This window comes from Setaria viridis, chromosome 1 (genome assembly GCF_005286985.2).
Source record: "Setaria viridis chromosome 1, Setaria_viridis_v4.0, whole genome shotgun sequence".
NCBI lineage: Eukaryota > Viridiplantae > Streptophyta > Magnoliopsida > Poales > Poaceae > Setaria > Setaria viridis.
The window spans coordinates 35,176,208-35,191,334 of NC_048263.2; the positions used below are offsets into that span (position 1 = coordinate 35,176,208).

A 15,127-nucleotide genomic window follows, 5' to 3' on the forward strand; every position below is an offset into this window, starting at 1 on the left:
CGCGTCGTCCCCTTCCTCCCTCCTTCCTTTCCCTTCCTTCCCACCGCTAAACTCCTTTGCATCCGACGTCGCACCACCGGTGCCCCACCCCCTCCCCCTCCTGCACCTAGGACATGGAGCTGCTGGCACCGAAGCTCGCACTCACCCCGCGCTGGAGCTCGAGCCCACCCCAACGGCGGCCTCCTTTGCCTCCGCGCCCCATCCCTGTCCCCGTCTCCCTCTGTTTTCCCCTCCAATCTCAAGGCTGCAGCGGAGGCAGCGACCTCGAGGAAGAATGGGGCGGGTCGAGTAGGCAGAGGGCCCGCGCGGGGAGCTCGTAGCGCCGCATCATGGTGGCCTTGTCGATCTCCAAGCGTCTCCATAGAGGTCGTGGCGGCCTCGACGGGGATCCAGCTACGCGTGCCGCCGCGCTTCTTTAGGTTGGGGATGTCGAGCCCCCCGAGAAGCGGCGGCCCGCGGGCCCCACCGGCACCGGTGGGGGTGGGGACGGGAGAGCTGGCGACAACACCGACGTGACGTGGGGCGGGTACGCACGGGGAGGAGCGGCTGCTTGGCGAAGGAGCGATGGTGTGGTCGGGAGAGCGAACGCAAGAGATAGGCGCGTGGGACCCATACTTAGCAAGCCAAATTGGCCAGCGACATAGGCTCACGAAGTTTGGCCAGCGAGATAGGATAGCAAGTCAGATGGCAAGTCTTTTGGACCACGAATTTCTTGCTAGCTCGCTATAATTTAACTTGGCAAGTGGACAGCAACTCTCTTGGTCTAACAAGACAGTCGTCAGATGCTCACAGGAAATCATGCAGATCCATGCAGTTTCAGATCAACACAGCCACCAAGCCTGGAGAAGGACAAGCAGCAGCACCGTCACGGACAGCCAGCAAACCGATTGGCTCAAAGTGGCGCCGTGGCCCATCTCCCCTGTTACGCGCAGCAGGCACAGATCGTAACGAACGGCCACCGTACCCAACTGTACATGTGCTACTACCTGCTGCTTGCATGCATGGACGGACATGATAAGCAAGAGTAAGAACGGCAACCTACCTCGTAAGTCCGGCAGATAGATCTCTCAAGAGCAAAGGATCTGTTGGGATCGCTAAAAAGTCAATTACCTCGGTCGCAGTCGTAGAAATCTTTTAACCTCGTGAGATTGTACGTCAGGTGTTAAAAAGCGCGGAACCTTTCTAGCCTCACGGGTTCCAAGCTAAATACAAAGCTCAGCTACCCTCGAACGACAGTAGCATGACCCAAGTTTAACCTCGCATGTTCCGAGAAGGCATCGTGAATGCTCCTGGAAGGACTCGAGGGTAATAATTGACGACAGCGATGACTAACTCCCAATGGGGCAACCCTTGAGTGTATGGAATCTTTCCCATGCACCGAGCTTTTATCTTTATATTCTTTACTCATGAATGGCACTCGGGAGGGAGTGACTCAAGGTTAAGGCCTTTCGACAACACTCTACGAAGCAGAAGTCTCGAGGCTGAGCGTTCGGTTCGGGATGCGGACGAAGGCTCGAGGCTAGATGTTCAACCCAAAATGAAGATGAAGTCCCAAAGTTAGAGGGCGGAAGGCGTGAGAAACGTGATCATGTGAAAAAGTTCAATTTGCACACGTGTTCCTCAATGATTTTTACGTACGGTGTATCTTTGAAATATAGTATAATGGTTGAGTAAGAATATTTTAGGAATATAAAGTAGGTCATAGATCACTGTAAAAGGAGAACCTTACTCTATTGTAAAGGAGATCAGCTAATTGAGTTTTAAATCTATTTGTGTCAAATTCATTTGATACCAACAGACGGGATGCACCGTCACACGCGAGAACAATGAACACAGCTGCCTTGGACGTGAGGGCAAGCACGCGACACGCGAGTAAAGTGCTGCTGCACGAGTGCGGGGGCATGCCGCGCGTACGAGAGCCGCCGGCTAGCGCGTGCGGTCCAAGCTGCCGATCTGGCGGGTTTGCTAGTGGCCACGGAGTCCGTGGCGAGCACACATGCGGATGCCTTATCGTCTTCTCTCGGGGAAGCTTTGGCAGTTTGGCTCCGTCGATCTCGCGGCGATCGGGTAGGTTAAGCTTGCCGAGCCGGACAAGGGACAGACACCGCTCGCGGCTGGAGGAGCCGGCCGGCAGACAGGATGCGCGTGGGGAGGAGTGGATCGGCGTCGTCCAATCGGGGAGGGAATATGATGGATCGGTATCGGCGGAAGAGAGACTACAAGGCTTGGCTTGGCAGCGTCGTGCCGGTTCCGCGACAGATCGCAGCGTGCCAGCGAACCCGAGGCCGTGGGCGCGGGACACGGGGGGACACGCGCGCGCAGGCGCAGTCACGGCGTTGCGGGTCGTGGATCGATAGTGTGGAAGCACTGACGGCGATAATCGGAAACGAAATCACCATTGTCGGGATGAAGCTCGCTCGATCGGAAATTTACTATATTTTCAAAATCGATTATTTTATCAGAAATGCAATGTAGAGGTAAAAATGATTAGAAATACCAAGTTTTATGTTTGGATAGAATCGGAAATGAAGCTCAGTCGGTCGGGAATTTCCATCACCATTTTCACCGCTACCCGCCGGAAACTGGAGGGATTGGAACGGGGCAACCGAAAGACCAACGCACGGCTAACCATGATCATGCTTTTTTAATATATGAGCGACACGTGACAGGTACAATGGGTAGGATATATATGGAGTGCGCAAGCGATTATGAGTTCATGACCCGCTCATCTTGTCCGGCAACCGGCGCTTATCTCCCTAATCTCTTTCTTACGGAGGTCTGCCGCAACGTGGAGGAGAGGTGTCTCTTGCACATTTGCGCACGAGTGATCGTGCAATGTCCGTAGCCAAGTCGTAATCAAGTGTTGTACAGTTCTGGTGAAACCGATCAATTGTGTCCTACCCCAGCTAAAGCACGGTCCTGCATTTATTTTGCTTCTGCAAATCCTTAACACATGAAAAAGTAAGCCACACGATTCCTTTCTCTTCTTCCTTTACCACTGATCGTTTTGAGGGATTTTTTAGCAGTGGTCCCAAGGGAGATCGAGTAGGTGGTTGGTCGACCCAGCACGACCCAAATCGACGCTTTGCCTTCGTCTTTCTAATCAGTTGCAGTTGTCGTCTTCGTCTTCCTTGCTAGCAGATGGCTTCTTCGTCTTCCTCGCTGTTCACCTTTGGCTTTGAATCACCGGTGGCCGCGCCGGCAGTGCGCATGTTGCCCGCTGGCCGCTGCGTCGTCCCAGCCGGTTTCCTAATCTTTTTGGCAAGATGGACCCACCCCATCCATTTCCACCATCGATTCCACATCATCTAATTAACAACACATGGGCCTGATGGCAACAGAGGCCGCCGGAGCATGTCGATGGGCTGGCTATTGCAGCACAAGCCTGCCACATATCATCAATGGCCGAATTTGTCGGAAAAAAAACAGTGGCCGAATTGGAGCAACCCAATAGACAATGAATAAAGTTCTGTGCCAAAGAAATCATGAGTTCAGGACCAATAGGTAATCGACCGTCTTCGCAACGTTCCTCGCCATGTCAAATAATCAGTGGCAGTGATGAACAAGCTTTTCAGTCACTTTTTTTTAATCCAAGAAACAAAAATAGTATGGAGGAAATCATCTATTTCCTTTATTGGATGCAGATACTTACAGAGTTACAGAATCACACCCAAGCGAACTTCCAAAACCGGAAGGAGCAAACGAGCATCACTGTTCACTCAAGGCAAGCCATTAAAAAAGGACTCACGCATGACAAAGGAACGTGCACTCACAAATCACAAAACGTAAAAGAGGCTTCTAAATCCGCTGTCTATATTTTTTGCACACAACGTGACGGTTAGACAAGAACCATTTTCAGAGATCTAGTCTTCAATACTGAACTCCACAGAATCGCTTTGTAAGATGAAAGATTGCCTGTCTCAAGCTGCCAGAACTATTATCACAACAAGCAGCACGACCCCAAAGATGACCATAAGCAAGCAAAGCTGCCAACATAAGGATTTGTAAGGTGGAAATAGTTAAAACAATTAAGCTTCAGTAATTTGCATTAGTCTGAACATACCAGGGAAGAATTTGATTTCTGAGTCTTGTCTGCTTTGCCGACTTCTCTCTTTGCCTCTTTAGTTGCTGATGCAGAATTTTCAATGTTCGTGTCGATTTCCTCTGGAACAGAACAGTACACTTAAGTTAGGAGGCTGAGAAACAGGGCAGCATATGTACCATACAATGCATAAACTTGCCAATTATAACTCCTTGGGCATGTACAAGTGTAGCAAGATCCTTGAACACTTCATGTACTTCACCAATCTGTTGTTGGATCTCTTGAATGGCTTGCTCTCTTTCCTCGATGATAGCTTCATTGTAAACAATTTCATTATCCAATTGCAGCACCTCTTGCCTTCAAAATAACATGGAAATTTATCAGAAAAGACAGCAAACGGGATTCTACAAATCTTGCCTACAATATTGAAGTTGTCAGCTCACATAATATGTTTAGCTTGCAGGTTATATTTCAATGCGGTGTGCCTCATTGGACACAAACACAATTTTCCATCCACTCCCATCAAACATTGTTTGACTGTTAGCATAAAACTTCTCTCCCTCTCTTGAGCAGACGTTATATTTCTAAAACCACATGATGGCTCACTTGTATCAACTAAGAAACAATGCAGCACCTATAGTGTCACCACAAAATCACGGCAAATTTGCCATGCACAGGACATAAGGTTTAGCTGAACCTTGTGTTTTTTCAAGTAAACAATAGTTACCAGATATCCTAACATGTCTAGTCAAACCCACATTTGCCAAAAGCACAAAAGAGTTTTGAACTGAGCTTCCACCTGAGTACCAACTAATAGCTCGATACTGACCTTTTTGATTCAGCAAGTAGTGCACGCTGCTCAGGCATATTACCAGAGTCAGCACTTCTGTCATCCATAGTATAGCTGCATCGCAATGACCACAACAACATTCAGATGATTAGCAGATAACCCAATCAAAACAGAACAATTAAAATCACTTCTGTCATCTGTAGTAGCTGCATCGGAATGACCACAATAACATCCAGAAGATTAGCATACAACCCAATCAAAACAGCACAATTGAAATTATCAAGTTTGGATAACACTAAGTGAAGCATCAAGTAGATCACAAGTCAATAATAGGGTCGTGATACAGAAGAAAAACGAAGGTCCACTTATAACCATCTGCAAAACCATATGTGTGGATTACAGTGGAATTTCTCCATACACGATTTTTCTGGAGAAACAAAAGAGCAAAAGGCTGGAAGAAGAGCTGCTCCATTTAAATGCCACAGTAAAAAATAGATGATAAACGACTGAATTTGTATGCAAATGCTGCAGCAGCTAGTCAAATGAAAACAGTCAATATTAAACCAGGCAAAATTTCTGGGGGAGATTTTCATGAGCATGGAGGAATCATTTGCCATGAACATTCTAGCAAACTCAAGTCAAGGATGAGTAGAGTTTACTATCGTGTGTGGCCTGCTTAGTCAGCATGGTTCACTTACATACTGCATCTAATTATCCAAAATAACATTACTCTTTCGAACAATTGTGGCAATGTAGTTTATATTAGCTAGCAAATAGTCCATTTTAGCCTGAATTCACATCTTATGAATAGTAACTTGTGTATTTAATGTGATTTATAGACAAACTGAAGCATTTCTATGGCAGGAGATAAACTTCAGTGTGGATTGGTTTAATTGTGAACGGAAATTACTTTGACTGAGCATTCTGGGGAACAATTGGCTTATATGCCGTCTCCCTCTGAATCGCAAGATTTTGAAGTTTCCTGAACTCCTCCATAGTGGCAGCGAAATCTTTGGCAAGCTTCATATCAGCAACCCTCTTGTCTGCCTGTAAGTAACACCAAAAATCCCTGAGTACTGTCACAGCTAAGATTGTACTATACATGTACAGACTGGAAGCAATCACAGATAATTATGTTTACTACAATCAATTACTTCAACAGCACTATGCATGAAAACAATAGCAATGATGAAACTAAAGGAGCTTAACTAAGTAAGAAATCACTACTAACACTAGTATCGATGCTCTTGTCAGCTTCAGCAGCCTTTTGGAGCTTATCTTTCGCATCCTTTGCCAATTGAAGAATGTTCTGACTAGTCTTCTGCCTGCGAGGGAATCAAAGGTTGAAAGCATTAGACCAGAGAGTGACTAATTGCTCCAAACTTGAACTAGGAATTGTTAACTAGTACTCCAATTAGCAAATGACGCATGGGTTGATGCTGATTGCAGAATAAGCAAGCGTAAGAGGAGTTCGAGGACGCACAGTTGATCGCGAAGGGTGGGTGTGTCCTTGGGCGTGCCGAGCGAGTTGAGGAGGCGGCGGTAGGAAGCCACGGCGGTGGTGATCTGGAAGACGAGCCCGCGCGCGTCGCTGGGGCCCCCTCTCGCCTTCCTGCCCAGGGGCGCCCTGACCGCCCCCGCCTCCAGATCCGCGAAGCTCATCGCCGATCCCCTCCCCTTGCTCCTGCCGCCTCACCCTCCTTTATCGGCGTCCGCCGCGCCGGAACGAACCGCAGCCAGCGGCGGAGGTGGGGTGGTGGAGCAGAGCGTGGTTGGGGATAGGCTGTCGCTGCCGTCGGCACCGGCCGCGTTGGAGACTGGAGTAGTCTATTCCATGGATCGTGCTATTGCTACAGGTGGTGAGGTGAGGTGGCGGTGGGCGCCACCACGAAGCGGCACGAAAGGAACAGACGCCGCGTCCGGCTCCGGCCGGGGCTCTCGCTCGCTCCGCTCTCCACGCCCAGAGCCCCAGACTTTGGGAGGGGAGACGTCAGTAGCGTGCTTGGCTGCTGGACCGCTTGGTCCGTCGGCCGCAGCCGAAAAGGCCACGACGGTCGGGATGGGCCGAGAATCGGGCCGAAACATCTGTCACGATTGGGTTTGTAGTGAAGTGGTAACATATTCGGATTGGGCCGGGCCTAGCGTGGTTCCTTCTTTAGAAAGGAGCGTTTTTTTCCCAAAAAAAAAGTGTCCCTCTAAATTCAAGGAATCGTTGCTAAAAAGAGAATCTAAATTCAAAGAACCCAAAATTAAGTCAGTTAGGAAATTTGAATTATATTGTGATATGTATTTCTCATGTTCAATAAAACAACTTATGTTATACTACTTTCTTTGTTTTTGATATTTTTCTTCGAATACTTTCTTCTCTACAGTTAACCCCCTAAACGATGCCATCATGTACCGGATGTTGGGGAAAATGTACTTAGAAATTTACATGTTAGCATGCGTTAGGGTCTTATTAGGGATTAAAAAAGAAAATTGTGACTACGAGCAACTCCAGCAAATCCTCTAAACAGCCCCCTCTTCTAAGTTTAGAACCCCCTATTCTAAGTTTAGAGAATCAAGTAAAAAAACGCACTCCAACAAACTCTCTACTTATCTCCATATTTTGGAGAGGTCTCCAAACTCTTCCCTTCACCCTCCATTCCTGGAGATTTTTCCCTTCACCCTCCATTCCTGGAGATTTTTCCCTTCACCCTCCATTCCTGGAGATTTTTAAGGAGCCCTCTATCCATGAGGATTATTGTTGAAGTTAGAAACATTTTTGTGATCTCAGAAAATAGAGAGAATCATCATTTTATCTTTAGGTGTTTTGATTTAAAGCCTTACTCTAACGCCGCAGCCTTTGTTGGTACGTCCTTGGCACAAAGGAACATGACTCTTGTCCCGTAGGCACGGAAAAGGCGTCACTAGCCTAGCCGATGCATTTGTTTAAGATGCTTTGCTTCGCCGAGTAAACCTGAAACGTGCATAAACTTCTGGTGCAGGGCCGACAGGGCACCTTAATTTTATACCAGGATCGTGCTCAATGCGGGAGACGTGTCGCGGTACGATTCCGCCGACTTAACATCGCGAATAGACCCGAGTTACGTCGACCTGCAGATACCCAATCAAATAGTACTAATCATCTACCCCACGACCCTGCTTGATCGAAATCCTCCGGAGGAAGACGGCGACCTACACCTACTGCAGAGCTTGAGAACGTTCAACCGGGTCACCCCGGTTCATATCCTCGTTGCCGGAGCGATCAGCGATGCAATACAACGATGGGCCGACCACGGTTTCGTTTTCGTTGGTGCGCTATGGAGTTTGTCCGGTGAGGATAAGCAGTCCATGTCGGACGGCGGCTTCGCTTCTTACAAGGCGGCCAGGTCAACGAACGATACCTGCCAGGCTTGGGAGTTGGACGAGCTGGCTGCCTGGCTCCAGCCTCCAGGTCCAGGCCACCAAGAAAAGGCTAACGAACCGCGTATCTCCTGCAGTGCAGGGGCCCGCGCAACGGTTTTGTCTCCACAGATATGACCGAGCGATCGGTTACCGTCGATGGAGATGGTCAGACGGCATCGTCCGTCCGGGTCCGCTCGTGGTGGAAGCGCAATCATCCCGCACCGCCTCCGCCGCCCGGCCACTAGGGTCTAGGGATCGGTCAAATCGACGGCGCAGCGGAGGAGATCGGCGCCACGGATCGGAAAGCGGTGCGTGCGTTCCTTCCGCCGACGTCGTGCGGCCGGATTCGACGGATCGTTGGCTCCCAACTAGCCCGCTGGGCCACACGCGCACTCCCGTAATCCGCACGCGGCCTAGTCCAACGAGAAGACTGCCGGCGTAGCGGCCTAGCCCCAGAGAGCTAGGGGGTCGGGTCCTACGTCGAAGCTGGGCCCAGGTGCAGAGGACGGAGGAGTCCAACCTCGTAGCGGGGGGCCCAGGCGCAGAGGCTTGGTGGGGAAGCGCGGGACCATGCATGCATCGGCGCCCCGCGCCTGCCTGCCGGGGCGCGCCGCCCAACCCGCCGAAAATGGCCGCCGGGAAAAGGCGGCCACGGCGCCACCCGACGTCCCCGTCGAGCTGCCTCCCCGCGGACGCAAAGACAGCGGCAAAGGGAGGGTTGAAAGGCGCAAAGGGGGTTTGCCGATTCCGCGCCATCCGACTCGCCCTCGCTCCTGTCGTCCTCCCGGTCTTTCTCAAGTTTCCCTCCGGCTTTCGCCACTAGCTGTTCATGTGTTCCCCGGCCATTCTGGGCGGCTCGACCATGACACATTGACACGACTCGAGTGGTCTAAAGCGACGCTAAACGATTGCATCATCAGGCTAACACTACCCTCGTGGCGCATAAACAATTGCTGCGATTAGGAGGATTAGGGAGCCACGAGCCCACGATGATGCATAATGATTCTTTCCTTGCAGGCTTTCCGAGCTCTCACGAGCCCAAACGGGGGCCTACCTGGCAGGCTGACCAAGCTAGCCCGCCAACCGGTCCACTCGTCCGCCGATCATTCAATCACCTAGCGAGGATCCGAATTCGGAGCCTCCCCTTTTACCAATTCCCTCCTCCTCCTCCTCCTCTTCTTCTTCCTCCACCCCTTCTATTACGCCACCACAACAAAGCTAGAAAATTCCCCAAACGGACTAGTCCATGTGATTGTTTAGCAGCGTCCAGGCCTCGCCTCCCCCGTCTCTTTCCTTCTCCACCTCTTCCGATATCTTCCGCGACCCACCAACCCTGCTTGATTCAACGCGCCGCTCCTAGTACCCGCCGTCTCGCGGTGACCAGCGCGTGGAAATTCGCTCGTTTATATGTAGAGGTGGGCGCAGATGACAACGACGATCACTTGCGCTCGTGCTTCCAAGAAGGAAAGCGAGGCAGCAGACAGCCGAGAGCGGAATTATTAGTCGGATTAGGTGGGCAGGGACGGAGCAATCGCTGCAATTCAGCTCGGAGTGAAACGCGCGATGGAGAAGGGGAGCAGGGGGTTGTCCGGCCGCGCCGCCGTCTGCGGCATCGTCGCGCTCCTCAGCGCCACCGCCTTCTCCTGCTCCCTCGCAGCCGAATTCCGCAAGGTCAAGGTACGTTACGGTTCCGCTTGCCCTCCTCGTCCTGCGATCCGGCGAGACGCCGCGCGGGTTCCCCGGATCTGACGACGGGCTCGTCTGTCGGTGCGCGCAGGAGAAGGACGTGAAGCTGGACGGCAGCCTCTGCTCGCTGCCCAGGAGCTCCGCCTTCGAGCTGGGAGTGGCCGCCATCGCCTTCCTCTTCGTGGCGCAGCTTGTGGGCACCACCGCAGCCGTGACCACCGCGTACGCCGCCAAGCCCAAGAAGAGCGCCGCCGGCAGAGGCCGCGCCACGTTCGTCGCCCTCCTGGTCCTCTCGTGGTAAGTATAACATGACAGTGGCGATGGCAACTGCATAGAGACATGTAATTCCAGCAACAACAGGAGTCTGAATCGCGTTGTTGTTGCCGCGGATGCAGGTTGAGCTTCGCGGTGGCCGTGGTCCTGCTGGCGACGGCGGCGAGCATGAACCACGGGCAGCGGTACGGGCGCGGGTGGATGGACGGCGACTGCTACGTGGCCAGGAACGGCGTGTTCGGCGGCGCTGCGGCGCTGGTCGCCGTCACGGCGCTCATCACCCTCGGCCTCACCTTCGCCACCGAGCCGACCGCGGCCGCGGCGGCCATGGCGGCCACGCCGACACCGTGCGCCGCGGCATCGGACACCTGCGCGAGCACGACGCATCTCGAAGCTGCAGCATCGGACGCCGAACAACCGGGCGGCGGGCGATCCAAGCAATGAGGTTGGCAGGCTGGAATGTTGGCAGGGGGCACGGGCAGGGCGGACCAACCGGAGGCGGCGGCTGGCAACGTTCGCGGCGCAAAAGGCCGCGCCGCGTGGGGGCAGCGTGGTGGGCTGGCGCGGCGAGGCGGGGGCAACGGAAAGTGGCAGGCGGGTGGGGTCGCGGGAGCGCGCGGATATACGCGGCCGCCAGCCGGGACAGAGGTACATACATTACTGTCCCCATTACTGACACAATTACTGACACGACAGTGTGCAACATGTAAATGATAGTAGTAGCTCCAAGTCATTGCAAAATGCAAAGATAAATCGTACAGAATTTTCGATTATCTTTTTCTTGTGTGTTTGTTTCGTGCTTGTGTCTGTGCAGCACCAACTTGGTGCTAGTGGCAGTGGCAATGTTCAGCTAATCAGCTGGGTGCCTCTCTAGCTGAATCTGGACACTGTACTGTATGTAGACAGACTGGCTTACAATAATGCATTCGAAAGAGCATTCTTTTATTGAGTTCAACAACTTGCGAAATGTTCACCAAGGCAAAACCGCAAAAGGCTATCCCATTCTTTACCTGAATCGCATCAATAATAATGTTCTTATCCATAGACTGATAGTAACTGCAGAAGAAAAGAATGCCAAGAGGGTAAAAAGACAAACAATGCCATGGGAAGAAGGATACGCCATCGCGCACGCTCGCGTAGACAAACCGTTGAGCGGACAGTCAAATTCTTCTCAGAAAGCTGCATTTTTTCCAAGAGAACCGTATAATCCACTGAAACGAGATAGTTTTGGGACGCGACGCATACGGCAATCTCCAAGTCAGGATCGGACGCGCCCGGCGTTCCAGGTCCAACAAAGCGGGCGACCTATGCGTGCAGAATAGTCCAAGATGAAACTACCTGTGCACTTTGTCCGGTTGTAAAGCTGCATGCGATGGTGACCTGGTTGGCGAAACCGATCGAAACGATTGCATCTGCAGAGCGTAACACAGGTACGTGGAACGACTAATTTATGGTTTCAAATGAGGAGAACATTCCACGTGATTGTGCAGCTCCGCTGGAGACAGAGTGGATAAACGTGGCCCAATCTTCGATCATATGCGTGTGCTTTGTTCCAGCCATCCAGGTTGGCGTCAGGCATCAGCAGCATCCTAGGTTTTTCTTCTTTTTGAAATGGCGGCCGTCAAGGTTTGGAAATACGATTGTAGTTCCGCTGGATAAATTTCTCGTGGTGAAACTTGTGCACATCAGTTTGAGTTTTCAACCCTATACATGTGCACGTATTTTTTTTAAAAAAGATTATTTGAGGGTTAGTGGTAGGCGATATGCCCATCGACCATATTGCATGATTTTATCAATTTTAAAATCAGCCATCTCAATTTCTCGAATGTGCTAATATGATGTAGGATTTGCGTCAATGTATTCATAAAGGAAGAGTGTGTGCGTGTATATAAGCATGTGTTTGTTTGTGATCAAAGAAAAATTGCCTCGAACTTCACAAATTTTGAGTAGAAGAAGATGGGAGGAGGCACTGCACCCTAAATTTCATAGGGACAAATAAGCATGGCAACTCGGGTGCTCCTATTTTTTCACCGTCGAAAAGAAAAGGCAGGAACTTCCCACATCGCACGATCCAATAAGCTCACGATGGAAATTGTGTCATCCCTTTTGACCCGCTCTCAATTATGCAGCGGGTCTATCTAATAAGTGTGCGTGGGAGCGAATGCATGGGAGCGAATGCAACCATCAATATCCGACAGGTGCTGCTTTCCCTTTTTAGCTGCCGGCGACATTCCCTTGTTGGGCATTCGTGCCCCCACACGGCTCCACAGACACGCACCTCGTCGATTGTTGTTTTAGCTGTAACATGCATATTTTCGCTTCCGTGCCTGCGCTGCAGCATAACCCATTTAAAAAAAACCCTAAGAAATTAACGATGCAACTTATGCAAAAAGAAAAAAATACTCAGGAAGCAAAACTTATGCATACATTTTTTCCAAATAAAAAGATATATGTTATACACTTGTGGTGCGCACACCCTTCAATTACAACTCGAGAAACAACCCAGTTGCAACCTGGTGAATAAATCAGTTGCAACCAGAGAAACAAACCTTTTGCAACTTGGCAAATACACAAGTTGCAATCAAGTGTTAATTGCAACTCAAAAAAGATACGAGTTGCAATCAAGATATATACGTTGATCACCGTGTTGATAATAGGATTGTAGTAACGTTTTAGGTTGCACGACTGTCATAGTTAAAAGTTTTGTGTAATTGCAACTCATATTTTTTAGGTTTGCAATTGGTTTGCAACTCTCTTTAAGGTAGAATTGCATCTGATGTATTTTTCGGGTTGCAAATGGGGTGCACAAAGGTGAACTATGGTGAGCATAAACACATTATATAAGGTACAACCTTGATTGACACGCCGCTAGCTGAACCTAGAATTCCATCCCAAGGGACCACGGAGGGCAACGTGTATACTCGAGCAGGACTCAGCACGGGTTGACTATGAGGGGGTCGGAGACCCTGTTTGATATATTTGCATTGTGTGCACTTTCTCGGGATGATATCCTTGTGGTGGATGGTAGTAGCCCCTTCTTAGACCCCAGTTGTCGTTGTCAAGATCAGCGGATCAAGACTTGGACTAGTAAATTTCTTTTATGCGCGTAAGCCTCAGATGGTTGCGCGGGAGACACGGGTTTAGACTGGTTCGGGCAAAGGAAGCCCTACGTCCAGTATCGGGGATGTTCGTGTTGCCCACGCGGGGGTTCTGTAGTAGGGGTTACAGGTTGACGAGAGAGGGATTGGTCCCAAGTCTCTTTTGTGCTTGCGTTCTCCGGGAGAGTTGTTGTGTGCTATGGCCTGTGGGAGAAGAAGCTGCCCCTCTCTGGCCTCGGGTTCCTCCTTTTATATCGCAAGGGGGTGGCCGGAGTTACAATTGGGATCGGGTAAAAAGGACTGTAAGAGTAAAGCGTAGTACGGTAAAAAACATGGCAGGAAGGAGGAGCAAGATCTCAGGCGTCCGATGCCTCTGCCGGACCTGGGTGAGCGCCGGCGCGCATGCCGGAGGGGGAGGCCGCCGTATGACAAGTGTTGTTCCTCCCTACAGATAGCTCCTTCGATGTTCGTAGGTATCAGATCATGATGAGGGCGTTCCGTCGTTTCCCTAGCGTCCGTTAGGGAGGACGGTGGATGCTGCTGCTCAGGCGATGGCTGCTGAGAGGGAGAGCGTCACATCCGTGCTGCTGGATGCGCGGGACCCGAGGGTGCGTGGGACCCGAGGACAGGCCGCTCTCTCCTTTGCTCCGTTCGGCGCAGGCCATGAGTACCCTGCGGCGAATGGGAGCCGGCCGCCGGCACTGTAGCCTGTGTACAGAGCGGTCGTGCACGGGTACTTGCGCCGGGTTGCGTGAGGAGCGCGGTCGTCCTTCCCTCTGCCAGGCCTGTGGCGCATTTATGGCGAGGCCGATGGGGGGACCCACAGGATTTTGTCTGTTTTGCTCATCTGGACCGCATCCGAGGGGGATGCCCGCTCCCGGGGGCCCCAGCGCGCCCGACCCCTTTGCTTGGGGTCGGACGAGGCGGAACCCCGATGCGAGGGGTCGGGCGGTCCCGACCCCGGGGCTGCGGTCGGGCGAGGCGGAAACTTTGCGGGAGGGGGGGTCGGACGTTCACGATCCTGGCGTCTTGGTCGGGCGAGGCAGAGCTTTGATCACGTCTAGGTGGGTCCGGGCCTCCGTGTCTGCTTCCTGAAATGGTGTCTTAGGGGATCGTTAATATTTCCCCCCAACACCAGTATATCCGTGGATGGACCTAGGGAATGCTGTCTAGAGATAGACGCGGGCGGGTATGGATCTCGTAGGCCAGTACCGCCTAAAGCTAAGGTATAAGCTGATCGAACGTATGGGTACAATGTACAAACTTTGCAAAGTCATTAATCTACATGGATAGCCGAGGCTCATGGTCACAAGCCCACATAGTTAAAAGTCCCGTTGATTAGCAATCATATATTTTCATAACTTGTGTGTTGGTGAGGAAGGGTCGAGGCCCTAAGAGAGTTATTTCAGGATGAGGCGTAATCTGGCCCAAGAGAACCCTGGCAGTCTCTGGTGCTCTTTAAAATATGGGAACTGGTAGGGGAGGTAGCACTCCCCGTCCAGGGCTAACAACTTCATAAAAGTACTTTCTTTCTTTTCCTTTTCCAAAACTCCCCTCAACTTGCATAAAATAAGTTTCTTGATAAAACCAAACCTCGCATCCTTTTCCTTGATCATCCCTGCATTTTATAATTTCAACGTTAGGATTTGCTGAGTAGCAACCATAAGTATACTTAGCCTTACTTTTGTTATACAGGTTAGAGGTTCCGGTTCTAGATTCATTCTGCCTATGGAGTGAGCGACTGCTCCACACCCCGCTACGCAAAGGTGAAAAATCATTATTTTTGTGCGTCTTTTACTATTTTGATGCTAATACGTGATGAGGACTATATTAGCTACTGATCCAGGAACT

At 51.1% G+C, this 15,127-nt stretch overlaps 2 protein-coding genes across 2 annotated transcripts; one reads left to right on the forward strand and one right to left on the reverse strand.

Annotated features, from left to right (window-relative positions):
• Window positions 1-3,609: 3,609 nt before the first annotated feature.
• LOC117841731 (syntaxin-22) lies at window positions 3,610-6,781 on the reverse strand. The gene is made up of 7 exons (XM_034722212.2): window positions 6,316-6,781; window positions 6,064-6,157; window positions 5,743-5,879; window positions 4,872-4,946; window positions 4,242-4,399; window positions 4,064-4,164; window positions 3,610-3,986 (listed from the first exon to the last, which is right to left on the reverse strand). Exons 1-7 carry the CDS (start codon window positions 6,492-6,494, stop codon window positions 3,921-3,923), a joined length of 810 nt encoding a protein of 269 aa, XP_034578103.1. The 5' UTR covers window positions 6,495-6,781; the 3' UTR covers window positions 3,610-3,920.
• A 2,379-nt stretch (window positions 6,782-9,160) lies between these two features.
• Window positions 9,161-11,123, forward strand: LOC117838523 (protein MODIFYING WALL LIGNIN-1). Its single transcript, XM_034718616.2, has 3 exons — window positions 9,161-9,896; window positions 9,997-10,202; window positions 10,301-11,123. Exons 1-3 carry the CDS (start codon window positions 9,783-9,785, stop codon window positions 10,620-10,622), a joined length of 642 nt encoding a protein of 213 aa, XP_034574507.1. The 5' UTR covers window positions 9,161-9,782; the 3' UTR covers window positions 10,623-11,123.
• The last annotated feature ends 4,004 nt before the right edge of the window (window positions 11,124-15,127 follow it).

What these genes read in the sequence shown, in the direction of transcription:
- LOC117841731 (XM_034722212.2), bottom strand. Translation starts at nt 6,494, where the DNA reads ATGAGCTTCGCGGATCTGGAGGCGGGGGCGGTCAGGGCGCCCCTGGGC. An exon ending in CCCACCCTTCGCGATCAACT is followed by an intron (nt 6,158 to 6,315) that starts GTGCGTCCTCGA and finishes ATTCCCTCGCAG; the next exon opens with GCAGAAGACTAGTCAGAACA. An exon ending in AGAAATCAAATTCTTCCCTG is followed by an intron (nt 3,987 to 4,063) that starts GTATGTTCAGAC and finishes TTATGTTGGCAG; the next exon opens with CTTTGCTTGCTTATGGTCAT.
- LOC117838523 (XM_034718616.2), top strand. Translation starts at nt 9,783, where the DNA reads ATGGAGAAGGGGAGCAGGGGGTTGTCCGGCCGCGCCGCCGTCTGCGGC. An exon ending in CCGAATTCCGCAAGGTCAAG is followed by an intron (nt 9,897 to 9,996) that starts GTACGTTACGGT and finishes CGGTGCGCGCAG; the next exon opens with GAGAAGGACGTGAAGCTGGA. An exon ending in GCCCTCCTGGTCCTCTCGTG is followed by an intron (nt 10,203 to 10,300) that starts GTAAGTATAACA and finishes CCGCGGATGCAG; the next exon opens with GTTGAGCTTCGCGGTGGCCG.